The 27,636-nt window shown below is 57.3% G+C and overlaps 3 protein-coding genes across 5 annotated transcripts; 2 read left to right on the forward strand and 1 right to left on the reverse strand.

Annotated features, from left to right (window-relative positions):
- Positions 1–443: 443 nt before the first annotated feature.
- LOC308676990 (guanine nucleotide-binding protein G(I)/G(S)/G(T) subunit beta-2) lies at positions 444–11,923 on the reverse strand. Of its 3 annotated transcripts, XM_081343076.1 has the most exons (11): positions 11,706–11,923; positions 6,914–6,962; positions 6,308–6,437; positions 5,972–6,010; positions 5,775–5,881; positions 5,553–5,616; positions 5,287–5,449; positions 5,123–5,189; positions 3,978–4,179; positions 2,811–3,027; positions 444–1,998 (listed from the first exon to the last, which is right to left on the reverse strand). In XM_081343076.1, the coding sequence occupies exons 3-11, from the start codon at positions 6,362–6,364 to the stop codon at positions 1,892–1,894; spliced, it is 1,023 nt and encodes a 340-aa protein (XP_081199202.1). In that variant the 5' UTR covers positions 6,365–6,437; positions 6,914–6,962; positions 11,706–11,923; the 3' UTR covers positions 444–1,891. The 3 variants fall into 3 exon arrangements, with proteins under 3 accessions (XP_081199202.1, XP_081199201.1, XP_081199203.1); XM_081343075.1 differs by lacking the exon at positions 6,914–6,962; XM_081343077.1 differs by lacking the exons at positions 6,914–6,962; positions 11,706–11,923 and adding an exon at positions 10,480–10,498.
- A 3,552-nt stretch (positions 11,924–15,475) lies between these two features.
- Positions 15,476–23,063, forward strand: LOC308679068 (actin-like protein 6B; the record flags this gene model as incomplete). Its single annotated transcript, XM_081346303.1, has 14 exons — positions 15,476–15,500; positions 16,306–16,382; positions 16,468–16,633; positions 16,890–16,990; positions 17,081–17,178; positions 17,431–17,525; positions 17,934–18,040; positions 18,337–18,426; positions 18,672–18,733; positions 19,596–19,710; positions 20,477–20,557; positions 21,249–21,344; positions 22,386–22,472; positions 22,686–23,063. 14 exons carry the CDS (start codon positions 15,476–15,478, stop codon positions 22,764–22,766), a joined length of 1,281 nt encoding a protein of 426 aa, XP_081202429.1. The 3' UTR covers positions 22,767–23,063.
- A 3,150-nt stretch (positions 23,064–26,213) lies between these two features.
- LOC308676893 (ribonuclease P protein subunit p20-like) lies at positions 26,214–27,101 on the forward strand. The gene is made up of 2 exons (XM_081342953.1): positions 26,214–26,306; positions 26,518–27,101. The coding sequence occupies exon 2, from the start codon at positions 26,523–26,525 to the stop codon at positions 26,898–26,900; it is 378 nt and encodes a 125-aa protein (XP_081199079.1). The 5' UTR covers positions 26,214–26,306; positions 26,518–26,522; the 3' UTR covers positions 26,901–27,101.
- The last annotated feature ends 535 nt before the right edge of the window (positions 27,102–27,636 follow it).

Below are 27,636 nucleotides of genomic sequence, written 5' to 3' on the forward strand. Positions count from 1 at the left end.
CCCCCCCCCAGATAAAGGTCATCCTCAACTCAAAACTGTTTACTGACCGTTTGATGTTACGATGGCACTGAAAAAGTGACTGACCGTTTTGCACACTGTTGTGGCATCCCTGCGGTCACACAATCAAAATTGGGACGCTTGGCAACTGACTCGTGCTTACAACGGTCGCAGTGTCCCAGGGGGATCATGTGATCCCCTTTTGCAACCTTCTGACTGTTAAGGTCAAGAGGGTGGAAAGCCAGATTCGCTTAGCAACCATATTACTAATTTAACTGCCGCGATTCACTTAACTACGGCAGGAAAGGTCATAAAATGGGGCAAAACTCAATAAATTTCTCAACAACATGAACTTTGGGCTCAATCCTGGTTGTAAGTTGAGGACCGACTGCACCTGTTGGACAGCTTTGTACTGACCGTCTCGCCAGGCCAAGGGCAGCTGGAGAAGCACAGAGCCCTCCCCCTTTGTGGCCAGTCTTTGAGGAGCGGGATCAGCTGTTGCATCATCAAAACTGCCCCCTCCCCCCAAGACTGGCGCTAACCTTTAGGCCTGCCTCTCTTTTGGCCACTTGAGCGGGAGAGAAAATCAGTCCAGGCACAAATAGTAACAGCCTTTATCATACAGCTTCACGGCCCTAGTCTAAGCGGCTTACAGAGTCAGCATATTTTTTACGGACAGAAGGGGCGGAGTCAACCTTGAGCCAGTCTGGATCTAACTGCTGGCGTCTGGCAGTCAGCAAAAGTAGACTGCAGTACCGCATTCTAGCCACTGCACCACCAGGGATGGCCAGCTAAGAAAAGGAAAGGAAAAAAACAAGGGGAGGTGTTTCTGAACTGGGGCCCCCACCCCAGGAATGTTGGACCCAGGCACCTCCCTGGCACAAACTAGCCAGGACTCCCGAAAGGTCATCCTGTAATCCTAGGAACCGCTGGATTGGGGTGCTCCCATTTGCAGGTTAGAGCAGACCCAAAGGAGGGCGGGCCCTGAAGAAAGGAGGAAATCTCTGCAGGAAACCTCCCCCCCCCACCAAAAAAAAAAAAAAGAACCGAGCACAGCCTGGCCCGTCCCGTGTTCTGAACCCACATCTGCCCAGGATCCAAATGCCACCCAACCACCCCACCCCATTGCTCTAGGGCAGGGTCTCCAAACTTGGCCCCTTTAAGACTGGTGCACTTCAACTCCCAGAATTCCTCAGCTAGCCATGCCTGCTGTTCTCCTACCGCCTAGAGCAGGGGTGTCAAACTGCTGGCCCACGGGCCGGACGCATCATCAGGAAACGGCGCCCACCCCATTGCCGGCAGTGGAGAAAAAGCTCCAATACGTCGTGCGACGTCACGTGACGTCGCGAGTTTGACATGTCTGGCCAAGAGCGTAGAGATTGCAGAGGAAGGGATTACCGGTACAAGAGAGTAAACAGGCCAATAATGGGTAATACCTATTAAAAGGAATGCATTAGTCCCAGGGAACTCTGGGAGTTGAAGTCCACCAGTTTTAAAGGTGGCCAAGTTTGGAGATCCCTGCCTTAGGTAGCGCTGAGGAGGCCGTGCAAAAAGTTCTCACTCCCCTCCCCAGCCCTGCCGTTTCCCTGGACGGAATCACACAGTGCTGCGTTGTAACCCCTCAACACCTTTTATTTGCAAGGCTGGCAACCCCCTGCTCCCCCTCGGCAGCTTCACTGACATCCTTTCCCCCCCCCTTTCCACGTTGCAGGTGGAAATCTGGCTTAGAATAATGTTGAAGTGGAGCAGAAAAAGAAACGGGGACGGACAGCGGGAGGGCAGCCAGCTGAGGGGCAGAGGCTCAAGGCCACAGCAGAGGGGGCAGAAGCCGGGGGGGGGGCACCAAGGGCCGCCTGCCCTTCTTCCCCCAGCCCCCATCCAGCTGGAGGCTGGTTCAGTTCCAGACTTTCAGGAAGCTGTCCCAGGAGCCGGTGGCTACAGCCATGCCATCGTCTGTCACGCCCAGGCAGCTGACCCGGTTGTCGTGGCCAGCGAGGACCCCTGGAAGGAGAGAGAATTGCTAGCAATGGAGAAGAGCCCGGAGGAACGGTAGCGGGGGGCGCAGAGCACCCCAAGGCTTCTCCTGTTGGAGGGACCTCTCCAAACTCCAGGGAGCTCTCCCCTCACCTGCTTCCCCAATGGGCCCAGCCAGACACCCCCTCCCCCCCCCCACACACAGCCTGGGATAGGGGACTCCAGGTGCTCAAATGGGCAGGTCACCCAATCTGGCTGTGGCAAAGGCCGGCCACAGCTACGGCTTAGTGCAGAATTTAGTCCACTTTGCGGGGCTGTCAGGTTGGCTGCGGTGGAAAGCAGTCTGGATTCCCAGGAGGGAGGGGTGGCTTTCCCGAGGGCAAAGAGGCAGCGGAGCTTGGAGTGTCTGCTAGGCAGGAGGAGGGCAAAGAGGGCGCGCACACACACACACACGGCAGCTCCTAGAGTCTGTCTGCGTATAGTTACTGCAGGCAGTTGCTTCAATCTGGCAAGATCTGTCTACAGGCAAACAACAAGAACACCCAGCACTGGGGATGTTTTCTAGTTGGGATAATGAGACGTCCTTTGCTTCCTCCTCCTCACAACCCCCACACCCCCACTTCTAGCAGTGATGGGCTCCCTACGTCGGTCACAAAGTGGCCACAAGGAAACCACCGAGCTCGAGAGAGAGAGCATCGGGGACCCCTCAAACAACTATAAAGAAGCAACTCAAAAAAACTCCACACGTGGTTCTTGGGGCCAAAAACAGGGCAGACTATGGTCTGATCTGGTTTCTGAGGCCGAGGTGGAAGGAGGACGAGCTTCTGCCGGCCGCTCACCTGCCCGGTCGCCCTTCATGGAGTCCCAAATGTTGCAGTTGAAGTCATCGTAGCCGGCCAGCAGGAGGCGTCCGCTGCGGGAGAAGGCCACCGAGGTGATGCCGCAAATGATGTTGTCGTGCGAGTACAGCATCAGCTCCTGGTCGGCACGTAGGTCGAAGAGGCGACAGGTGGCATCATCGGAACCCGTGGTGAAGGCATTCCCGTTGGGAAAGAACTGGGTGAGAAAGGAAAAGGGGAGACGGCTAAGGAGAGAGAGCTAGGGAATCCTGGGAATTGAAGTCCACCCACCTTAAAATGGCTGTCGCGGAGCAATCGTCCCAGCTGAGATCAAGTGGGGGATTATTTATTTATTTATTTTATTTATTTATTCAATTTATATACCGCCGTTCTCCCGTAGGACTCAGGGTGGTTCACAAGGCTTTTTAAAAACAATACAACAATTACAAAAAATCAATTAAAAAGATTATATTAACCTTGAAATCCCCAGTTAAAATACAATTAAAATCCCAATTAATATTCTCAGACCAGGCCAGAGAGCTCAAAGAGCCAGGTCTTCAGGTCCCGGCGGAATGAGCGAAGGTCAGGGGCAGTCCTAAGCTCTACAGGTAGCTGGTTCCAAAGGGCAGGCGCATCCACAGAGAAGGCCCTCCCCCTGGGTATTGTCCGCCGGCAATCTTTTACCGGCGGTACCCTGAGAAGACCCTCCCTGTGGGAGCGCACAGGACGAAGGGAGCTTGATGCCGGCAGCAGGTGTTCCCTCGGATATCCCAGACCCAAGCCATTTAGGGCTTTATAGGTCATCACCAGCACCTTGAATCTCACCAGCACCTTGAATTAGCACAGACTCGTTACGTAAACACGCGAGGACAAAGTCTGACCTCCCCCTCGAGACTCAGCTAGTCTTTCCCGGAGGCAAACGGCCAGTTGGGAAGATTCCTGCACTACAGGCACAGAACAATAAAGTAGCTACTTTGAACTCTACATTTGTAAGTCTGGTTGTTTGTGCCTAACAGTGGCCAAGGCTGAGAAGCTCTGGCCTAGATGCTTGCCACGAGACAGCATCTCAAACGGTGTCTTCCGAGTCTGGTCTCCTGCAAGCCCTCCACCCGCCCCCTCTTTCTCTCTCTCTCTCACACATACACACACGTCAAGCTCTGCACTCACACAAACAGCGTTGATGTCGGATTCGTGTCCCGTGAAGGTCTGCCGGCACATGCTGTCTCGGATGTCCCACAGCTTGACCGAAGCATCGCAAGCGCCCGAGATGAAGGAGCGCATGTCTGGCGAGAGCGAGAGGGACATGACGTCCCCGCTGTGGCCTGTGAAGGTGGTGGTCTGTTGGCCCGTCTCGATGTCCCACAGGGCACTGGCAAGGAGGAAAGGCAGTCAGGCACGACCCCCACGCGGCTTCAGCACTCCAGATTTGACCACTCCCTGGGGGTGCGGTGGGGGTTAATACACCGTGCCAAGACGGACGCGGGACAGACAGCCTTAGAGAACACGTTGTGGCTGAATCGGAGTGAAATCACTTTGGGACATTGTCCCGCACCGGCTGACTTTACGGTGTCTTTTTGTAGATTTTTCTTAATTCTAATACCCTGGGATGATCGTGGCTAAGTACAGGGAGTCCTGGATTTATGGCTAGAATTGAGCTCAAACTTTCTGCTGCTAAGTAGGTTCAGCCCCATTTTATGAGCTTTGTCCCCCTGGCTGTCAAGGGAATCACGTCGCTTGTTACGTTATCAACTGGGTTTGTTAAGCGAACCTGACTGCTTGTCAGAAAGGGGATCACGTGAACGCTCTGGGACACTGTGACCGTTGTTAAATACGAGCCAGTCGCCAATCAATTTTCTGGATTTGGATCTCGTGACCATGATGACACTGCCAGGGTTCCAAATGTGAAAAACGGTTGTCAGTCACTTTTTGTCAACGGCGCTTAGACTTATATACCACTTTTCAGTGCTTCCCAGCCCTCTCTAAGCGGTTTGCGGAGTCAGCATATTGCCCCCCCTCCCCCAACAATCTGGGTCCTCATTTTACCGACCTCAGAAGGAGGGAAGGCTGAGACTCAAACTGCCGAACTGCCACCCCTGTAACTCTGAACGGTCAATAAACAAACAGTTCAAGGACTACTTGTTATCCACTTCTGGGGGGGGGGTCTCAGCCACAGTGACAGCTCCAAAATCTGTCTAGCAAGTGAGTCGCTGATATATCACAACAAACAAACAAACACACACACACACACAGAGACACACACAAGAGACAGCCCTTGGCTTGGCGTCCACTTGGATCGAAGTCCGGCCACTCACCAAGTCGTGTCTCCCGAACTGGTGATGATCTGGTTATCGGTCAGAAAGCGACAGCAGGAGAGGTACCCTGGTGGAGGAGAGGAGGGTCGCCCGTTAGGGCGGGCGAGGGGGGACGGAGGAGGCTCCAGTCCCTCCCCAGGGGAAGAGCGAGTCCGTGGCCTCACCCGTGTGTCCTGGCAGCTCCCGACTGACCCGGACGTTCCCTTCGCGGGTTTTCAGGCTGTAGATGGAGCAAATGTTGTCCAGGCCGCCGCAGGCAACGTAGTTCCCAGAGGGCGCGTAGGCGCAGGTCATCACCCAGGACGACCGGAGCGGAATGGCGTGAACCTGAAAGGAGAGGGGCGTTCAGTGGGGCGCGGCCCCAGGGCCCTAAGCCCTGCGTGGACCGTTTCCAGCTGCCCCCCCAAAGGCCGTCCGCCTTTGGCCTCACCTTGTTGGTGGTGTAGCTGTCCCAGATGATCAGCTTCCCATCTTGAGAGGCACTAACCAAAAGTCTGGAGCGACAAGGAGGGAGACGGGGCTCAGAGCCTTGGTCGTTCGGGGGGCAGGGATGGGGACCTCCCCCCAAGGACGTTTCCAACTCTCCCACCCTTCTTTACTGGGGGGAGGGGGGGTTCAGCCCCCTTGCCGGCTGCCCCATCCTGGCTCTCACCTGGAGTCCGTCCCCCAATGCATGGCGTAGATCTTGGCCAGGTGGCCACGCAGCGTCCGCCTCGTTCGCATCTGGATCCGGCCCACCGGATCGAGGCCAGCGGTGATCTTGAGTCGAGGAAGAGAGGGGTCAGTGGGGGGAGGGAGGGGGCCCCAAAGGCCACCTCCTCCCCCCCTCACTGAGCGCAGCTGCCTCACCTGGGTCAGTGTGGAATCGCCACATGCTTTCCTGGCGTCCTGCAAGCGAGAGGAGGAAGAGGGGGCTCACGCCGGCTCCACAGACAACCTGTGTGCCCTTCAGCAGCTTTGCCCCCCCACCAGGAAGTGCCCACTGCCTCCCCCGGTCCCAACAGCCCCCTTCATCCCCCCTTCCTGGGGAAGTCAAGAGCGCTGGATCCTCCAGCACCCCCATGGCCAGCAGTGAGCACAAGGATGGTGATGTGAAGGCCGCCACCTGGTTTCTCAAGATGCGTTTGTCACCTCCCTGAGGACTAGAACCTTGTTGCAGCCCCACTCCTCCTCCGTGTAACTCACCCGGATCTGGTTCCGCAGCTGCTCTGCTTCCTGCTTCAACTGCTCCAGTTCACTCATGGTGGCTGGGGGGGTGGGGGTGGGGGGCCCAGGGGCTTGGCCAGCAGCCCCTTTCACTTAGCCACGATCCTGCCTGGGGAAAGAGAGAGAGAGAGGGAATCATGGGAAACCACAATCGTAGGAAATTATTAACTCTGATTTTCAGGAAGAAGATCTTGCATTTCCGCCAAACAGCTTTCCAGTCAAATTAAAGGGGAACCGTAGAACAGCAGCCAAGAATTCACACACAATCACAGCACATCCAGTCCTCAACTTACAATAACTCAATTTAGTGACCATTCAGTTACAACAGCACTGAAAAAAGTGACATGTTTTTCAGAGTTAGAATCACACCATGATGGTGTGGTCAAAACTCAGATCCTTGCTTTATGACAGTTGCAGCATCCCCTGGGTGGGTGGGTGGGTGGGTGGGGTCACGTCCTCTTTTGTGACCCTCCGACGAGCAAAGTTCAACGGGGTAGCCACCTTCACTTAACCGAGTTATTAACAACTGCTGCGATTCGCTTAACAACCGAGGCAGGAAAGGTCGTAAAATGGGGCAAAACTCACTTAACAACAGAAATGTTGGCCTCAGTTGAGGTTGTAAGTCAAGGATTACCTGTAATAAATAAAAATACAAAGCTATAGCATCCACGTGGCAGCCCAAAGCGCCTGCTGGATTAAAAATATTTTTACATGTTTAAAAAAAATCAACAAAATATATATATATAAAAAAGTAAAAATATTTTCCCACTTGCAAAAAGAGGAAGACCCCCCACAAATGGCGCCCGAAAAATGGATGCAGCCACAATTTGCCACTGTGCCTCGCGTCTCCCCTGTTTGTCCCTGGTCCAGCCGGACACCCGACTCCCTTTTAGGGGGGGGGCAAAGGGACCGACTGACCGTGGTGGACCAGATCCAGGCGGGGCTGCCGAGAAGGGAGTGGATTTTGAACATCTGCAATCCACTCAAGGCCTGACCCTTTGCCACTGCAGGAAGCTCACCCTCCCGTGCCTGACCCCACTCGAAGGACCCCTAAAAGGGGGATTTGAGGGATTGCTCAGCCCCCCTTGCAACCCAGGCCCCCTCAAATCCCCAAGTCATGTGGGGGCGCAGGGGGGTGGAGAAGGCAGGCCAGTCTGGAAACTGCTGCTAAGCAGAGAAAGGAAGTGACTCTACTCACTGATTGCAACCCCAAACACCTACAGGTGCAAAGGGGGGGAAGGCACACACACACACACACACACACACAAAGTGGGAAGGGTCCCACTTAGAAATACCAAGATAACCGTCCCCATCTTTCCTTAATGCTCCTCACCCAAATCCACTGCAGGAAGGCATCTCGACCTGCCCGCTGACCACGAGAGGAGTTACTTTCCTAGTCACACACACACACCCCGACACGGTAGGCGCCCCCCCAATTCCCATGACCCCTTCTGAATGGGAAAGAGGCCGGGGAGAAGTGGGGAAGACACTCAAAGCAGCTGGATTTTCACTTCCTGGCAAAGCCGCTGTGGTTGCAGCCTTTGGCAAAGAAGGGTGGGGTCACCCCCTATGGAACCCCCCCCCGCCACCCCAAAGAAGCCAAAAAGAGGGTTGCTAAGGCGACCGGCCACTCTCTCTCACACACACAGACACACACACACTGCTCTATGCTCCGGGAGGCGGTTGCCTAGGCAACGGGATGAGAAAGCCGAGAGCGAGGGACGGATCCGGCCTGCTCGAGGGAGGGAGGAAGTGGGAAGGGAAGGCAGCCAAGTGCGGCTTCCTCTGGCGAGGGGGCTGCTCCTTCCTGGGGGGGGGCAAGGAAAGAGCGGCCTTTCCCGCTGCTGCTTGGCCTTTGCTCCAGCCCAGAAAGCCTAGAGCAGCCTTAAAAAATCTGAACGGGGAACAGGCCAAGCTGGGACTTCCCGGCTCCCAGTTGCCAGGGCCCCCAAAGCAAGCGGGGGGCACCAGGGGAGGGGGGAGGCAGAGCTGAATCATAGAAGGGGAAGCACCGGGTGCCATCTTCCAAAATGGGCATCTCTGCCATGGGCAGGGAGGGAATGGACTCCTGGCACTTCTGCAAGATGCCAGACACACACACCCCATTAGAAATGGAGGGCTATGGGGAAGCCCAAGTGGCTGCAGGGAGGGAGGCAGGAGGATCAGAGTCCCCCCTCTCTTTCTCTCTCTCTCTCTCTCTCTCTCTCTCTCTCTCTCACACACACACACACACACACGTCCTCCAATTCATCCCAGATCACAGGCTTTCCCTGTTCCTCCGCAGTCCGAAGCTGCAGGCCGCTCTGATCCTCCGCTGTGGGAATCTGGAAGCCTTCCTGGAGCGCAGCAAGGGGGGGGGCATGGCTGGCAAGAGACTCGACAAACGGGAACCCAGCGGGACCGAGTCCTCAGCCCCCCCCCCCCGCTGCAAACCTGCCTGGCTGGCAGATTCACAACAGGGGAAAACCCTGCATTTATTTAGAATAGAACAGAGCCGGGAGGGCCCGTGGAGGTCTTCTAGTCCAGCCCCCTGCTCAAGCAGCAGGTCCTATACAATTCCGGATAAACGGCTGCCCAGTCTCTTCTTGAAAACCTCCAGTGTTGGAGCACCCACAACTTCTGGAGACAAGTCGTTCCACTGATTGAATTGTTCTAATTGTCAGGGAATTCCTCCCAATTTCCAAGTTGCTTCTATCCTGGATCAGTTTCCATCCGTTGTTTCTCGCCCTGCCTTCAGGTGCTTTGGAAAATAGGTTCACCCCCTCCTCTTCTTCGCGGCAGCCCCTCAAATACTGGAAGGCTGCTATCATGTCACCCCTCCTCCTTCTTTTCATTAAAGTAGACAAACCCAAATCCTGCAGCCGTTCTTCGCATCTTTTAGCCTCCAGGCCTTTAATCACCTCTGTCGCTCTTCTCTGCACTTTTCCCCCCCCCAAAGTCTCAACATCTTTTTTGTAATGTGGTGGCCAAAACGGGATGCTGTATTCCAGGTGTGGCCTTACCAAGGTTTTATAAAGCGGTACATTATGAAATATAAAATACTTTATTTGCACTGCCTTTTCCACGAGATAGCATAGCACCCTGAATTTCCAGCCAAACCCCACCGGCAGGGGGGGCGTTTCTCCTCAATCCACCCCAATAGCTGCAGTATTAATCCAACTTTATAAATATTTTGCTTTCCTGGTTTGGCAGCAGAACACCACACTCGTACCTTGACTTAGGACAAATGAGCCCGACATTTCCATTGCTAAGTGAGACATTTCTTAAGTGTTCAGTTAGTGACACGGTTGTTAAGTGAATCTGGCTTCCCCCATTGACTCTGCTTGCCAGATGGTTGCAAAAGGGGATCGCGTGACTCCAGGATACTGCGACCGTCATAAATATGAGTCAGCTGCCAAGTATCTGAATTTTGATCATGTGACCACGGGGTTGTGGCAAACGGTCGTAAGTGCGAAAAATGGTCATAACTCACTTTTTTCACAGCTGTTGTAACTTCAAACAGTTACTAAATGAACTTGAGGACCACTTGTATTCTAGAGTGGGGGTCTGCAACCTTGACCGCTTTAAGACTCGTGGACTTCAGCTCCCAGAATTCCTCGGCCAGCTATGCTGGCTGAGGAATTCTGGGAACTATAGTCCACGAGTCTTAAAGCGGTCAAAGTTGCAGACCCCTGTTCTAGAGCAGCGTTTCTCAGCCTTGGCCCCTTTAAGATGGCTGGGGAATTCTGGGAGTTGAAGTCCACATATCCGAAAGCAGCCGAGGTTGAGAAACACCATCCGAAGAGGAACAAAGAGGCGGAAAAAACTGCGCACAGGAAGTAAAAAGCAGTGGGTTCCCCAGAGGGCTGCGGCAGGGAGAGGGCTGCCCCCCCCAACTGGAAAGCCACAGCACCAGAGTCTCCATCGGTGACCCTCACCCAGGGGGAGGGACTCCCGATGCCCACGGGCAACTTTCCGCAGCTGGCATTTCCTCTTTCATTCTCACTCTCCCTGCCTTTCTCGAAACTCCAGTATGACTTTGGGGCTCCACCCTCCAAGCTCAGCAGAGACCCTAAGAGTTGGGAGTGCAGTAGACCCCCTCCCCTTCTGCGGTGTTGCATCAACTCCAAGCGCCCCCCACTCTGGGCCTCAACAGGTGGTGGGCATCTCACCTGGCGCAAGGGGTCCTGCCGCTGTTGGGGTCCCCACCGAAGGTCCGGGCTGCCCAGTACAACCGGGTCCCTGGGAGAGCTGCTTTGCCCCCCCCCCCACTGGTGGAGGGGCTGAGGCATGGCAGTGGGTGTGTTTGCCAGCCCAGCTGGTTTTCAGGAGGAAGTGCAAGAAGAACTGATGCAAGGCTGGTGAAGGGAGGGAGGGAGGGAGGGGGGGGTTCTTGGGCCTAACTCTGCAAAAGTCACGACGGCACAGAGCCCCCCCCCCCCGCAATTGCAAAGAGGCAACCCCCCACAAGATGCTGCAGTCTGCCAGGTGCCATGATGCCCCTCCCTGCCTTGAACTAGGCCCACCTTGGCCCAGCTGAGTACATCCTGTTTGGCTGCTGGCAAGATACCGAATTCACTCTCTCTCTCACACACACACACACACACACACAAAACATGCGCGCAAACACACACACACACAGACACCATTTGAAGGCAGAGCCCTGGGACGCCCCGGGGGAAAGCGCCGGCTCTCCCGGGGAGTCATTTGCCCGTAATGACAGCCTCCAGCCAGGCTCATTAGCCCCGGAGGTGCCTCGACTGCTCTTTTGGGGAGGGGGCGCCCACCTGCCAGCCCAGCGTCTCCACCTCCGCCCTGCCTTCCCCCCCCCCGGCACAAGAAGCCCCTCCCGAGGCGCCAGGGAGTGGGTGGGGGGTGCAGGAGGAAGCCCAGTTTCCTTCGGGGGGGGAGGGAATGACGGGGAGGGGGCAGCCCAATGCACCAATTTACACTTGGGGCGATCGCGGACCCCCCCAAAAGCGAGGGAGGGGGGGTGCTCGCCTGGGAAGCGTCCTGGCCGCTTTCGGGGAGGAGGGGCCGCGGAGAGCGGGGGCTGCGGGGGCAGAGGTCGTGGTAGGGGGCGTAGAAAGGGGCGGGGGGTCCGGGGGGGCAGAGGGCGGGCGGGCGGCCCCTCCCCACTGCTCGGGGCGAAAGGGCGGCTGCCGGCGGAGCGCCCGGAGGTTGTGCAATGGGGCGGGCGCTGCTACGGGACCGGCGGCGGCCGGGGCGGCGGGGGGAGCGGCTGCCCCGGACTAGGCGGCTTTCCGGGCTTGCATGGGGGGTCGGGAGCGCTTGGCCGGGGGGCTGCAGGCTGGAGGGGGAGGGGGGAGGGAAAGCCCAGCAGGAGGAGGGAGAGAAGGGGGAACTGCACGGCCTTCCCCAGTCGGCCTCCACCTACCCGCTGCCGCTCCTGCAGCGCCGCCGCCACCGCCGCCGCCGCCGCACGAGGGGGCCGGGGGGCGGGGGACTCGTTTCCGCTGCTCCAGGGGCGGAAGGATCGCGCTCGGCCGCTGCTGCTGCTGCTGCTGCTGCTCAGAGCGCGCGACGGCGGCGGCCGGGACTTGACTCGGGAGCGCGCGGAGCGATCTCGCCCCGCCGGCCCAGTGATGAGGCTATCCCGCCGCGCCCAGAGTCGGACGCGGCCGAAAGGACTCCCCGCGGGGAGGGGGGAGCGGGAGAAACCAAGTCCGCCCGCTCGGGGGGGGAAGTCGTGCAGCAAGGGGAGCACGACGGAAGCTGGCAGGCTGTCAAGCGCGGGCGGGGGACAAGGAGGACGCCTCCCGGTGTGGGGCGAGGCCGGGCCCGCGCCTCCCTGCCCCCGCTCCGAAAATAATTCTCAAGTCGGGCGATACCAACTCGGATGGGCAGGGCCAGACCACGCAGTCCGGGGGGAGGAGAAGGGCTTGGGGCATACCAATTCCTTGGGGTGACCCACGTTGAGGGCGGGGAAGAAGCATCCAGATGCCTTGAGACCTGCGACCCCCGAGGGGAGCTGGGCATTCTGGGGATTGTAGTCTCTCACGCCTGAGGTCAGGAAGGGGCGAGTGCACGCATTTCTATAAGGGGAGAGTTGTTCCCTCCAGAGGAGGCGACAGGAAAGATGGTACAGTCCGAAACAGCCTGTTCTAACCTCCTCTCCCCGTATGCGTCGGGACTACAACTCCCATCGGTCCCTGCAAAAGTTGTTAAAGATAAAATGTATGTTAAAACTTTTTAATAAAAAAAAAAGTTGGAAAGTGGGCTCTGAGCTTTCAGAAGCAGCCTGGCGAGCAGGCGGATGTCCGCAGCGGCAGCCTTGCAGTGGGCTGCCAGTGGAACCACAGGGGCTTCTGTTGTTATCCTGGCAGGCAGAACCTCACCTGGGGAACATCTGCCTGCCTTGCAGCACGGAGAGATTCCGAGAGCGGGCTGGCTGCAAGGGAAGGCCTCTCGGGTCCATCTGCAGGAACAGAACTGCCCTCTGGCCACCTCCTGGGTTCATACCGCTCTGGCTGGGGATGATAGGAATTGGAGTCCGAGCCTGTTTGGGGGGCTGCTTGCACCCAGCGCAAGCTCTGACCCCCCCCCCACGAGTCTTTGCCCCAGATTCCAAGATCTTGGTTGCTGGGGATGTCCTGGAGTGTGATTATTCCTTATTTAGCACATGGCCTGTCATGCCCAGACTAGCAATGCAGGCAGTCCTCGACTTACAATGCTTCATTTAGTGTCCATTCAAAGTTACAAGGGCACCAAGAAAAGCAACTCGCGACCGTTTTTCACACGACGGTTGCAGCATCCACATAGTCACAAAAATTGGATTCTTGGCAACTGACTCGTATTTATGACAGTTGCAGCGTCCCGAGGCCAGGGGATTCCCCTTTTGCGACCTTCTGACAAGCAGAATCCATGGGGAAGGCAGATTCACTTAACGACTGTGTCACTAACTTAACAACTGCAGTGATTCAGTTAACTACTGTGGCAAGAAAAGGTCGTAAAACTCAGTTAACAAATATCTTGCTTAGCAATAGAAATTTTGGGCTCCCTTGTGGACGTAAGTTGAGGATTACCTGCATATATTATCGTTTCACTCAGAGTATTAAAACACAGTAAAATAGGAATGCTAAAATAGGAATAGGAAGGCCTGTGTTCAAACACCCCGAAATCTCTAGGCCATCTAACCACTGAAGCTCAAGCACCGTCCATACGAAAGAGATCAGATTTATTTATTTATTTTATTACATTTCTATACCGCCCTTTCCCGAAGGACTCAGGGCGGTTTACAGGGTAATTAAAAAACCGAAATACAAAAGTTAAAAACAGATTTAAAAAGAAAAAATTGTATGTGTCCCTGCCAAATAAAACCCCAGTTAAAATAAGATTGATCCTCAGCCTGGGCCAGAGAGCTCGAAGAGCCAGGTCTTCAGGTCCCGGCGGAATGAACGGAGGTCGGGGGCAGTCCTCAGCTCCACTGGCAGCTGGTTCCAGAGGGCAGGCGCCCCCACTGAGAAGGCCCTATCCCTGGGTGTCGTCCGCCGGCAATCTCTTACCGGTGGCACCCTGAGAAGACCCTCCCTGTGGGAGCGCACTGGACGAAGGGAACTTGATGCCGGCAGCAGGTGTTCCCTCAGATATCCCGGACCCAAGCCATTTAGGGCTTTATAGGTCATCACCAGATGCCGGACAGGTAGACGCCCCCAGCTTTCAGCCGGCATGGTGTGACCCCGAGTTTGACCCGGGACCCCACAGTCCCACCGAGGGGAGGATGCTGCACCCCATTTATACAGAGAGTCCTGGCAGACGCCGTGTGAGGGGTGAATCCTATTCAGGGTTGTCCATTGCTGACGTGGTTGTTCAACCCTGGCACCTTATTTTTGTGGGGTCATCTCTGCGTCTTCTGTGTAATTGGGAGCGTAGTGAGGGTGGCAGAGACGGGGGTCCTAAAACTGGGGGCCTAGGAATCCATGGGCAGCCTTCTGCCTCCATCTCATACCCCAGCCCCAAATTCTGCACTCCACTTCTAAGTAGCTGGGGAGGGCTATTCCTGCCCTTGGTGAAAAATGGCGAAGGAAGGAAGGAAGGAAGGAAGGAAGGAAGGAAGGAAGGAAGGAAGGAAGGAAGGAAGGAAGGAAGGAGAAAAGGAATGAAGAAAGGAAGGGAGGGAGAGAGAAAGAAGGGAGGGAGGGAGGCAGAAAAGAGGAACAAATGAAGGAAGGAAGTGGGAGGAGGGAGGGGGAAAGGGAAAGAAGGAAGTGAAGGAGAATGGAAGGAAGCAAGGAAAGAGGAGGAAGGAAGGAGGGGGAGAATATAAAAGAAGAGAGAGGGGAAAGAGGGAGGGAGGAGTGTGTGTGGGGGGGAAGGAAGCAAGGAGGAAGGAGGGAAATTTCTAACGGGGGGGGGCAAGGAAAGGGCACATCCGCGGGCGGAATGGCCGCTCCGATCTCAGGTTACAACCGGTCCCCTCTTAGATCTAAAACCGGACTGAATTCTGCGCACGGCTCGTGAAGACGCGTCCTCACCTGGGATGATGCGGGGAGGCCGACACGGCGGGAAGCGTTTGCTCTGCACGAGCTCAGAGGCACGGCCCGCTTCCCCCCCCCCGTCCCCCCGCCTCTTTTTTTTTTTTGGAGAATCGCTTGCTTTCCACACACGCATGCCGGCCCAGCCGGGTTCTCGTAGCGTGAGCACCGACCTGAGTTATGCAGCCTCTTTCAAGCCGGCGCTCGCTTGGGGGATGATGGGAACTGGAGTTGCTCCCCGGCCAAGCGGCAGCGGGGCTGGCACCAGATTGGGAGAGGCTAAATGAATTTCCCAGACATTTATACGGCCCACGGAAGCCCGGCCGGGGTGGGGTGCGGGGTCCGCTTCCCCCTGCCGGTTACCTGCCGGCCCGTCGCCCCCGCCGCCTCGGCCCCTTTAAGGACCCGTCGCTCTTTCTCTGCATTGTCTCCGACGGCGGCCAATCGGAGACCCTCTTGGGGAGGGGCGGGCAGCCCTGATTGGCCGAGACGCGGGCCTCCCGCCCACCCCCTTCCATCTTCCCGGCCCCGCTCCCTTCGCAGCCCCCTCCCCAGGCTGCTGTCCACCGGCCCAGGTGCTGAACCTCCGCCGCCCGTGACAGCCCAGCCCCGGGAGAGCCGGCAGCCCGCCCAGCCCGACCGCGACGCGCACCGGCACCGCATCCGGAGCGGGATGAGCGGAGGGGTCTACGGAGGAGGTAGGGCTGCGCGGCGCCCCCTCGCCCCGCCGGCTCTGCCCCGTGGCTGCCCTCGGCTAGGCGGGCTGGCTCCGGGGCATCGGAAGGCGGGCAACCGGGCGCCGGGAATTCCAGCAGCCTCGCCGGATTCCGGTCCTTGAGCGAAACCCCTTGGCCGAGCAGCCGAGGGAGGATCGGAGGGCCTCCCCTTCGTTGCTGTGTGTGGCTTGGCTCACTTGCTTAAGCGGCCTCGCGTGACGCCGCCCCTGCGAAGGGGCTCTCCAGCTCCCGCTGCGGCGCTCTGCTTCTCCGCGGGGAGGAATCGTGGTCGGCTTCCCTCCCGCTGGGCGACTGGCCTACGAAGAAGCATCCGCCTTTCCTCCTCCAGCGGTGCGAGGGCGACTCGGAGGCTCCGGACGGGTCCATTCCTGCATCCCCCCCACCCCACCCCACCCCCAATTCCGCGGGCAGCTTCCTGAACAGCCAGCAACAAAAGAAACCAACTTTGCGCGCTGCAAAATGTAAATGATAAAATCGGAAAGAGCCGGAAGGGGCCCTCGAGGCCATCCAGTCTAACCCGCTCTTCCCCCCGCCCCCGGTGCGGTCCAGGGATCCAAACTGCGGGCTGCCGCTCCCGTATCCTTAAATCCGGCGCTCTGGACCTCTACGCGCGGGGGGGGGGCGCTTGCGAGAATTAAGCCCTCGGATGAGGGTTGAAATGCGAGTTCAGACGCCTCCTTTGGGCTGAAAGGGAACCGACGGGGGCTGCACCCCCTCCCCTCCGCTCGCCCCCTCCTCACCCGCGTCGCGGATGCCTTCCTTGCAGACGAGGTCGGCGCGCTGGTTTTTGACATCGGCTCGTTCTCCGTGCGGGCCGGCTATGCTGGGGAAGACTGTCCAAAGGTAGGAAGCGGCGCCCTCTTCATAGAGGTCCGGGCCCCCTGACCCCGGATCCCCCCCTGCCCCACGGCGCCTGCTCTGCTTGCAGGCGGACTTCCCCACCACGGTGGGCTTGCTGTCCCACGACGAGTCGGCCATGGAGCTGGACGGCGACAAGGAGAGCAAAGGCGGCAAGGTCTACTACATAGATACCAACTCCTTGCACGTCCCGCGGGAGAACACGGAGATCGTCTCGCCCCTCAAGAACGGGATGAGTACGAGGGCGGGCCCGGGGTGGGTGGGAGGTAGAAGAGGCCCGGGGAGACCCCGAGCGGGAGTCGCGGCCCTCGTCTGCTGCGCTGGGACCCCTGCGCCCCAAATCCTGGCTCCACCGGGTCGCGGTGCACCTGGAAGGGGAGAAAGCGAGGCTCCGCTCGGCGGTTTGAGACGGCCCCGGGAGGAGTGTGGGGAGCCGGCAGCCAGCCCCCACTTTCCTTTATCCCCGCCCCGTTTCTCCTTCCCCCCCCCAAGTCGAAGACTGGGGCTGTTTCCAAGCCATCTTGGATCACACCTACAACAAGCACATCAAGTCGGAACCCAACCTGCACCCGGTCCTCATGTCGGAGGCCCCAGTAGGTATCTCGGGGGAGGGCACCCCACCCCCCTCCTTTGTCAGTGGGCTTCTGCCCTCTCCTGACCCTCCACCCCTCCCCGCCCGCCAGTGGAACACGCGCGCCAAGCGGGAGAAGCTGACGGAGGTGATGTTCGAACATTACAGTATCCCGGCTTTCTTCCTGTGCAAGACGGCGGTGCTCACGGCGTATCCTCTCGGCGCTACCCCGGCCCCGGAGCCGCTCGGGGCCGGGAACGGGACTCCCCCCTTTCCTGGCTGCCCCCAGGCCTTGCCTTCCTCGGCCCCGAAGGGCAGAAGTCCGGATTCCTATTAAGGCTCCTGCCGTCTAGGAGCACCGAGGGAAAAGATTGGGGAGGGGGACACAGCTTCTTCCCCCGCGGCCCCAGCGCCCCGTTACGGGACCCCTGCCTCGCCAAGCCCTTGACGTTGCTTCACCAGCTTTGCCAACGGGCGCAGCACCGGCCTGGTCCTGGACAGTGGGGCAACCCACACCACAGCCATCCCGGTCCACGACGGCTACATCCTGCAGCAAGGTGGGGGGCGCCGTCTTCGGGAGGGGGCTTACAAGTTGGTCTCTGCTGTTGTGAGGTCCGCTATGTGCGGTGCCAAACTCTGGGGGGCATGCCAGGATGCCAGGGACATCTGGGGGGAGAATTGCCTCTTCAGGGAGGGTGCTTGTCCTCAGGTGTGCTTGGCCAGGCCTGGGAGCCCTTGGCAGAGGCGGGAGGAAGGCCAAAGCACTTCCTGAGTTGGGGGTCCAATCATTGGGGGGAGGGGTTTTCCGAGGGGCAGAAGATGCTGCTGCCAAGGGGATAAAATGAGACATTTATTCCTTCCTTCCTTCCTTCCTTCCTCCCTCCCTCCCTCCCTCCCTCCCTTCCTTCCATTTCCTTACTCCTTCCCACCCTCCCCTTTTCACCCTCCCTTCCTCCCCAACGCAGGGATTGTCAAATCCCCCCTGGCTGGCGACTTCATCTCCATGCAGTGTCGTGAACTTTTCCAAGAGATGAATATTGAAATCGCCCCTCCGTACATGATCGCAGCCAAGGTAGGGCTCCCCCTGACCCCTTCCACCCCGGCCCAGAGCTACAGATCCCAGGGGCTGAGTGTGGGCTGGGCAGTCCGTCCACTCTGCTCCTGGGAGGAGCGGCAGAAGCAGCGGGTGGGAAGAGCCGAAAGTGTCCCCACTGCCTGCCCTTCCCAGCCCTGTCCTGCGGTCTCCAGAAGTGGGGAAGGGGCTGTAGAGAGCCCCTCCTCTCTTAAAAACAGCTGGGTCCAGAGACAATTGCAAGTGGGGTGTTCCCACAACCCGCCAGGCTGCCCACCTTCCTCCACCTTCCCCAGGAAGCCGTCCGTGAAGGAGCCCCCCCAAACTGGAAGAAGAAGGAGAAGCTGCCCCAAGTCAGCAAATCCTGGCACAGCTACATGTGCAATGTGAGCCCGGGGCCCTTGGGGGGGAGGGAGGGAGGGGCCCCTGCACTGTCAAGGGCCCGAAGGCGCCCAGTGGCTGGCTGACTGGCTGGCTGACTCAGTGCCCGTGGCGCAAAAGCTGAAGTGGACAGCTGATAGGTTTGGGTCAAGACTTATTCCTGGGTGGGAAGGTGGGCAGGGTGCATGTTGGGGAGGGGGCTTCTGTACAGGATATGCTGACCCCTCTCCATCCCTGCTGACGCCCACAGGAAGTGATACAGGACTTCCAGGCATCTGTCCTGCAAGTTTCTGATTCTCCGTATGACGAGCAGTGAGTATCAGGCGAGTCTGGCAGTTCGGAAGGCAAGGGTCTCATTTGAATAAATGGGGAGGGGGGGCTACATCTTGGGGTCCCTTGGCCTAGTCTTGCCCAGCCTGCCGGCTGCCCTCCGGATGGGTTGGGACCGCACCTCCCAGAATCCCCCTCTTTCAGGCATGTTGCTGGGAATTCTGGGAACAGGATGAAAAGGGACAGAATCTCTTTCCTGCTTTGAGAGTTCAAGGCTGTGGACCTGGGTGCTCCCCAAGGTTCTTTCCAGAAAAACAGCCCCGTAAGGTAGGCCGTAGAAGACAGAACCCAATGAAACAAACCAAAATAGATGGGTGCCATGACAGGGAATTGCGCTGCGTCTTTGATGGGAGAAATGAAACTGTTTTACAAGAAGAAAAAGAGGATCTAATCTAATCGAGGAGAGAAGCAACTTGGAATTAAGGAGAAACTTCAGAACAGTGAGAACAATTAACCAGTGGAACAGCTTGCCACCGGAGGTGGTAGGTGCCCCGTCACTGGAGGTGTTCAAGAAGAGATTGGACAATATTTGTCTGGAATGAAATAGGGTCTTCTGCTTGAGCAGGGGGGGTTGGACGACTAGATGACCTCCAACTCCATTCTGATTGCTTGACTGCATCTTTCTAGGTTGTGAGAAAGGGAAAGGAATTCGGTGGGGAGGCCAGGGGGGCCTGGCAGGGATGCAACATTGGTGGGGGTCTGCGAACCCCCAAAAAGCCATTGGGGGAAGGAGTAAGGGAAGAGGAAGAGGAAGGTGAGGGGGGGACCTCTGCCCTGGCCTGGCACTGCGAGTCCAGCCAGATCTGCCTCGATCTCTGTTCTCCCCCCCCCTTGTTTGGAGCAGGGTGGCTGCGCAGATGCCCACCGTCCACTACGAAATGCCCAACGGCTACAACACGGACTACGGGGCTGAGCGCCTGAGGATCCCGGAGGGGCTTTTTGACCCCTCCAACGTGAAGGTGAGCAGGGCAGTGGAGGAGGGGCAGAGAGGGGTGCCGGCCTTGTGTTTCCAGAGTCTCTGGGAAGGTGGGATGTGCACTTTGGTGGTGGTGCGGGGCAGCTTGCTAGAGCAGGGGGCTCCAAGCGTGGCCTGTGGGCTTCAACTCCCAGAATTCCCCAGCCAGGCTTGGAGACCCCTGCCCTAGTGGAGGCCCAGAGCTCTCGCTCAAAGGAGGGGCAAGCCAAGACGTGGCTGAGGCCAACCCAGCTGAGGACCTGAAGGGCAGTGTGAATCTAGCCCAGCCCAGTGTGATTGTTTTAAGTGTGAGCAGAGCCGGCAAAGGCAGATGCCTGGAGTTCCTCCTGGCTCAGTTAACCGTCTGTGGCTGGTTCCGCTTTGCTCCCGGCGAAAAGGTTGGGGACTCCTTGTGACGGGCTATTTTGGGGGCCCAGCACCCCCAATCGAGGCCTTGGGGAGAGGCACCTGATTGAATGGGAGGGGGGGTTGCAATCAAATTGGCCCTTCCTGTCTGCTTCTGCTCCCCCAGCAGCTGTGCAAATGTGGCTCTCCTTGCACTCCTTTAGAGGCGCCTCAGGGGGGGACCCTGGACTCTGCCAGTTCCCTTCCTTTTCTTCTCCCCCCCCCCTAGGTTATGCCCCTATTATTATTATCACGAAATTGCAATTTGGGGGTGTGGCTTTTTAAGACTTGTGCATGGGTGATTTTCGCTTTGCGCACCTGAACTCTGGACGTCACAAGCGCTTCCCCCCCCCCACGTTTCTCAGGGTCTGTCTGGGAACACCATGCTGGGTGTCGGACACGTGGTCACCACGAGCATCGGGATGTGCGACATTGACATCCGTCCGGTGAGTCCCCCTCTCCCCACCCGAGGGTTGCCCCCTAGGAAAGCCCCCCCCCAGGACGGAATTTTCCATCCACCCAGCCAAAGGAGGAACGCTGCAGCTCCCGAAAGATTCTGCCTTTGAAGAAGAGGGGCTGGGTGGGAAGGGGCTCCTGGCCCCCTCCTCACAGAAGCACGAAGGGGCGGCTAGATAAGGTAGCTCTAATTCTTGTCAGTCTTAATTAAGGTTTTCATATTTGTGTTTTTAATGTATGGTGAGCCAGAGTCACCTTGGACAGTGCAATGGGAAGGGAGGGAGGGAAGGAGGAAGAAGGAGGAAGAGAGAGAGAGGAGAGAAAGAGGAAAGAGGGGAAAAGGGAGGGAGGGAGGAAGGAGGGAGGGAGAGAGGGAGGGAGCAGAGAAAGGGGAGAAGGGAGAGAGAGGAAAAGGAAGGAAGAAGGAAGGAAGGAAGGAAGGAAGGAAGGAAGGAAGGAAGGAAGGAAGGAAGGAAGGAAGGATCCACAAAGATCTCTGAGCTTTGGGAAGCTTCTTGGGGCCAACTGAACAAGAAACCTCAGGCGCCTGAGTGGGCTGTGTGCGTGTGTGTGCGTGTGCGTGTAAGTGTGCGCGCGCGCGCGCGCCAAAAGGGCAGCGAAGGAGCTTCAGCCATCGGATCTCCTGCCCCCTTGCCCCCCCCCCGCCGCCCAATTCTGCAGGGTCTCTACGGCAGCGTCATCGTCACCGGCGGGAACACGCTGCTGCAGGGCTTCACCGACCGCCTCAACCGGGAGCTGTCTCAGAAGACCCCGCCGGTGAGAGCCACACCTGTGCGCATGCGTAAGGCTGGCGGGGGGGGGTGAGCTTCGTGGGAGGGGGCGTTTGCCCCGCTTGGTTCACCTGCACAAGCACAGCGGGCAGCTGCCCCCAGCTGGACTTCCCGGTGGGCAGAGCGGACGACCGGGCAGCCCCCTCCGATGCCAGCAGCCCCCCAGGTCTCTGGGCGCCGAGCTCGCGGGGGGGGGGAATGGCTCTGAAACTTCAGGAGTCGGTAAGCAGCTTTCCCGATGCATCCAGCTCGCTAAATCCTCTCCCCTTGAAAATCAATCAATCAATCAGGGTTCAGCTGGAAGGGGACCTTGGAGGTCTTCTAGTCCAGCCCCCAGCTCAAGCAGGAGACAAGTGGTTGTCCGGTCTCTTCTTCAACCCCCCCCCCACCTTCTGGGGGCAATAAGCTGACTTTGTAATAATGCCGCTGGGGGGGGGGGCGAAAGCCCTAACAAGCAGGCATATACATAGAATGAAGGCTATTGCTAAGCACATTGGTTTGTGCTTCTTAGATTGTAAGCCGCCCTGAGTCTTCGGAGAAGGGCGGGATATAAATGGGATTAAAAAAAATTGTCCTCACTGTCAGGAAGCTTCTTCTTAGTTCCAGGTTGCTTCTCTCTTTGATCAGTTTCCAACCATTGTTTCTCGTCCTGCCCTCTGTTGCTTTGGAGAATAGTGGGACACCCGCCCCCCTCTTCTTTGCAGCAGCCCCTCAAATACTGCAATCTGACTATCAGCCCCCCTCCCTCCCCCGGCCCTTCTTTCCTCTAGACTGGCCAGACCCAAACCCTGCAGCCTTTCTTCATTGGTTGGATAAAACCGCCGCTGCCTCGGAAGGGATTCGATCCGGCTCCTGATTTTCGGCTGCCTTCACACGGCTCTCCTTCTGGAGGGGGGGGGGTTCTAATGTCAATTAAAACGGGGAGGGGGGGAAGTCGCGCTGCCTTGGGGAGTCAGGACGTGCCATCAGAATGACAGTTGCTCCGGACCCCCCACGCCCTGTGACCCTCTTCCCCCCTTCCCCCCAGAGCATGCGGCTGAAGCTCATTGCCAGCAACAGCACCATGGAGCGGCGGTTCAGCCCGTGGATCGGGGGCTCCATCTTGGCTTCTCTAGTGAGTCGGGGGGGGGAGGAAGGGGGGAAATCGAGGGAGGGGGGGAGCAGGAGGGGAGGAGTCGGGGCTGTCCACAAGGGGTCAAGTCTGGAGATCGCGTAAACCTGGGTCTGCCTCCTGCGGGGGGGGGGGTCGCACAAGGAAAGGGCATCACTCTGTGGGGCGGTGGGGAGGGGCCGCCCCGCCCGCTCACCACCTTATTTCCTTTCCCAGGGCACCTTCCAGCAGATGTGGATCTCCAAGCAGGAGTACGAAGAGGGGGGCAAACAGTGTGTGGAGAGGAAATGCCCCTGAATGTCTTCCCTTGCCCACCCCCAGCTGTGCCCCCTCCCACCACCTCTGGGGCGGCTGCAGCCCTTCTCAGCCTGGCTGCCCCAATTCCCTCCCCACCGCGGTCCTTGCTGTGCCCTCCCTCTCCTCTCACCACACCCCCTCTTGCGCCCAAGAGCCCCCCCTCCAAGATCAGGAGGGGGGGCATAGGGGACCCAGGAAAGAGAGGCTGCCTCCCCTGTTTGTGCTCCAACTTTCCTTCGTCCATTTCGCCAACTGCCCGGATGGCACCATGATTCCCGAATTGGGGGGGTTTGAGTTCCAAAAATTGCTCCTGGTTGTGTTTTGTTTGGGAGGCCTGATTAAAAAAATGAATAAATGTGTGCGGTTTTTAAGGAAAAAAAAGCTTCCTTTCATCCAGGTGGGATTTTAAAGGAGGTTCGCCCCAGAAATCCAAGGTCAGCCCCTCCCCACTTGCACCACAGTGCCCCCCTCTGCTCCCTGAGGTGGCCAACCCAACCCACTGTGGGGCCTCATGAGTTCAGTTGGTGGTGTCCCTCCTGGTCTTCAGGCCTGGTGGGAGCCAGATGCTCTTCACTGCAGTCTGTGGGGACCCCAAAGAGCATCCCTGCCTCCTTTGCCCACCCAGCCTGCTCAAAAGAGTAGAATAGAATAGAATAGAATAGAATAGAATAGAATAGAATAGAATAGAATAGAATAGAATAGAATAGAATAGAATAGAACAGAATAGGGCTTTTCAACCAGTGGTACGGGTACCACCTGTGGTACATTGGCACCTGGCAGGTGGTACGCAACCATCCTAGAAAAGTGGTAGTGGGGGAGGGGAAAGAGTTGAACCGGTGGCAGCACCGCACAAGCCTGAGCGAGAGACGGCTGGAACTGCAGGGCTGTCAGGGCTCAGCGGAAGCGCCAGGATCAGCGCCAGGATCCAGATGCAGCTCGGTGCTGATCCCGGTGTTTCTGCTGAGCCCAGAAGAACTGCTGATCAGCTGGAATGTTGCAGCATCTCCAGGGACTTGTGATTTACATTCAGATGCTTGGCAACTGATTTATGACGGTCACAGTGTCCTGGGGTCATGTGAAGTGACCAAAACCTGCTGCAACCACCCAGCAGATGGGGAGAATAAAGACCAACCCCCCCACCTCACCCCCGCTGCCAACCCTCAACCCTCAACAGAAATGCTCACAACCATGAAAACCTCGGACAGGAGGAAGAGCGCCGCCAGGCGGGCAGGCGGGTGTCTTGCTTGGCTGTGGCTTGGGAGGCACTTTTTTCAGTGCCATTGTAACTTCAGTCACTAAGTGAATTGTTGTAAGTTGAGGACTACCTGTAATTCATCACCTTTTTCCTTTTTTTTGTCATCAAGTTTTTGACATCTTGCTAGGCAACTGGTGGTACTCGGATGTTGCCCTATCCTAAAAGTGGTACAATGGGTGAAAAGGTTGAAAAGCCCTGGAATAGAATAGAATAGAATAGAATAGAACAGAATACAGAACAGAATACAGAACAGAACAGAACAGAATAGAAAAAAGAATAGAATAGAATAGAATAGAATAGAATAGAATAGAATAGAATAGAATAGAATAGAATAGAATAGAATAGAAAAAAGAATAGAATAGAATACAGAACAGAACAGAATAGAAAAAAGAATAGAATAGAATAGAATAGAATAGAATAGAATAGAATAGAATAGAATAGAATAGAATAGAATAGAATAGAAGAATGGGATATGGATATGGAACTGGAACTGGAATTGGAATAGACTAGACTAGACTAGACTAGACTAGACTAGACTAGAATAGAATAGAATAGAATAGAATAGAATAGAGAATGAAATTGGAATTGGAATTGGAATTAGAATAGAATAGAATAGAATAGAATAGAATAGGAGCTGGAAGGGACCCTGGAGGTCTTCTAGTCCAACCCCTTGCTCGGGCAGGATAACCTCTATCATTCCAGACAAGTCGCTGTCCAGTCTCTTCTTAAAAACATCCAGTGATGGAGCACCCATGACTTCCGGTGGCAAGCAGTTCCACTCGTTGACTGTATTCCCTGTTAGGAAGTTTCTCCTCAATCCAGGTTGCTTCTCTCTTTGATTAGTTTCCAACCGTTGTTTCTCGTCCTGCCCTCTGGAGCTTTGGAGAATAGTTTGACCCCCTCTTCTTCTTTGGGGCAGCCCCTCAAATACTGGAACACTGCCGGAAGAGACTTGAAATGGACGTGGGGACCCAATTTTGAAGCACAAAACACATGACACAGAGATCCATGCCAGAAAGGATCAGCACCCATCATTCCCAGCACAGATATCTGGATACTCCCTCAGGCCACTTCTTGGGCCATCCCACCTCAAAGGGCTGTTGTGAAGAGGAAAGAGAACTCTGTCTTGAACTCAAACCCTTGGGAGGCATCAGCATGCAATATGAGGAGGAAGGAGTAGAATAGTCCTTGACTTATGGCCACAGTTGAGCTTAACATTTCTGTCATTAAGCTAGACAGTTGAGCTTCCCCCCCCCATTTAATGACCTTTCTTGCCACAGTTGTTAAGTGAATCTGGCTTCCCCTTTGCCGGAAGTTCTGAAAAGGGGATCATATGATACGGGGACCCTGCGACCTTCATAAGTGTGAATCAGTTGCCAAGTGCATGACCTCTGATCACGTGACCATCCTGCAATCCCACCCTCTCTTAAGAAAGGAATCCTGCAACGGAGGCAAGTTCAGGGCTGTTGTAACTTTGAATCAGGGGTGTCAAACTCAATTTCATTGAGGGCCGCATCAGCATTGCAGTTGCCCTCAGGGTGGTGGTGGGTGTGGCCAGGGTGGGCGTGGCCTACTGGGTGGGCGCGGCTAGAGTGCCTATGGCCTACTGGGTGGGCGTGGCCAGCTCTACATCATTGGCATCAAGGGTGCCTATGGGGGCCTGGGCAGGAGTGGGACAGGTCTGAGGGTCTCTGGCAGGAGGGGGGTCTCTGGGCCAGGGCCAAGGCAGTGGGGGCCGTTCCCTCACTGTTTCCAGGATGGCTTTGCGGGCCGCATGAAACCACTTCGCGGACCGGATCCGGCCCCCGGGCCTTGGGTTTGACATGTCTGCTTTGAATGGTCACTAAATGAAAGGTGGTAAGTCAAAAAGTGCATGGATTATTAGGTATATTTGCCACCTTATTTATAAAAAAAAGGATAAAATAAAACATAAAATAAAATATAAAAAATATTAAAAAAATAATATAAAATAATAAAATAAAATAAAATAAAATATAAAACATAACATAAAATAAGACAAATAAGTTGCACCGGGGGCGAAGGGAGCGGCTTCTAAAGCTTTTTGCAGGAATTAAAGAAAAAAAACCGCTTTTGCCTCGCCAGGGGGAACCCCGGAGCCCTCCGCGCACGCGCACTCGCCTTCTCCGCCCCCCCCCGCACACAAATAGAGACCAAAGCGCAGAGCGGCCCCTCCTCGCCTCGCTTTAAACCCGGACTTCCGGGTTAGCGGCGCCCGGCCGGCCACGTGCCTTTCTGCCCGGCTGCGGCGGTCGCGGGAGTCGGAGGTCGGTGGGAAAGCCCCCCCCCCAGGGCAGCCCCTCCTCGGGGACGGGAGGGGGGGAGCCAAGGGGACGCCTTTCCCAGGCGCGGCACCGCCTAGCCCATCCTCCCCGGCCGGTCTCCCGGGGGTGGGGGGGAGTCCCCCCGCGCGCCCCCTCCCCCCGGGCCCTCCCGTGCAGCGCCCCCCCCGACCCACCGCCGCCGTGTCTCCCGCAGGGCGGATGGCCGAGCCGAGCGAGCCGGAGCGCGCCCTGCGCCGCCGCCTGCCCCGCCGCCTGCCCCGCCGCCGCGGCGACGTCTACGTGAACATGCGGACGGACTTCAGGGCGCAGCTGGGCCGCTGCCAGAAGCTGCTGGCGCCGGGCGGGGGCTGCGCCGAGCTCTGCATCCACGGGCTGGGGCTGGCCATCCCGCGCGCCATCAACATCGCCCTGCAGCTGGAGGCGGCCGGCAGCGGCGCCCTCCGCCTGGCCGCCAACACCTCCACCGTGCAGCTGGCCGACGGCGCCGAGCCCGAGGGCGACCGGGAGGAGCCGCTGACCCGCGCCCGACACAACTCCGCCATCCACATCCGCGTCCTGCGCGCCGCCCCGGAGTAGCCCCGCAAGAGGAGGAGGAGCAGCCCCTGGGGACCCCCACCCACCCATCCACGCGCTGTACCGTCCCCGCCTCCCCCGGCCCGGGAGGGTCCCCCTGCAGCGACTGCGGGGAAAAGACTTGGGGAGGGGGCGGCCTCTTTGTGTTCCCCCTACTCTGGAATAAAACCGGGGTCTGCCAATAAAGGAGAGTATTGAAACGCGCGTGAATGTTCGTAGCTGGGCTGTTGCTTTGATCTCCGAGCTTGGCGATGTGGCTGCAAACGTTTGGTCTCCCTTGAGGGGGCGGGGGGGGGGAGAGGGGGACGCATCTCAGTCCGCTGGGAATGGTGCTCAAGGAGAATATTTGGAGCTGGGGGTTGAAAGGAGGGGTCCTGGGGGGGAGCCTTTCTGAGCTGGGTGGGGTTTTTCCGCAGACGTTTCATGACCCAGGTAGGGAAAGTCATCAGTGCTAGATGAAGCCCATCCGTGATCATCAGACTGAGGATATTCCCTAGCTGGGTCCTGAGACGTCTTGAAGAAAATAGCCAAACTCAGAGGATCAAGGACCCCACGATCCTCCTCCTCATCCCCTCTGCAAACTCTACTCCCTTCTGGCACTGATGATGTTACTTAGCTGGGTCATGAAACGGCAAGGAAACCCCCAAGTTCAGTCACGGTGTGTTTTAGATGGAGGCCTGCTTCTGGATTCCATGCGTGGAGTAGAGACACCAGGAGACTGGGTTTGTGGGGGGAACGG

This window comes from Vipera berus (assembly GCF_964194415.1).
Source record: "Vipera berus genome assembly, chromosome: Z".
NCBI lineage: Eukaryota > Metazoa > Chordata > Lepidosauria > Squamata > Viperidae > Vipera > Vipera berus.

Excerpts from the sequence above, each read along its gene's own strand:
- LOC308676990 (XM_081343075.1), bottom strand. The coding sequence starts at position 6,364 with ATGAGTGAACTGGAGCAGTTGAAGCAGGAAGCAGAGCAGCTGCGGAAC. Across the intron at positions 6,011-6,307 it reads AGCTGCGGAACCAGATCCGG|GACGCCAGGAAAGCATGTGG; the intron begins GTGAGTTACACG and ends TCTCGCTTGCAG. Across the intron at positions 3,028-3,977 it reads CCGACATCAACGCTGTTTGT|TTCTTTCCCAACGGGAATGC; the intron begins GTGAGTGCAGAG and ends TTTCTCACCCAG.
- LOC308676893 (XM_081342953.1), top strand. The coding sequence starts at position 26,523 with ATGGCCGAGCCGAGCGAGCCGGAGCGCGCCCTGCGCCGCCGCCTGCCC.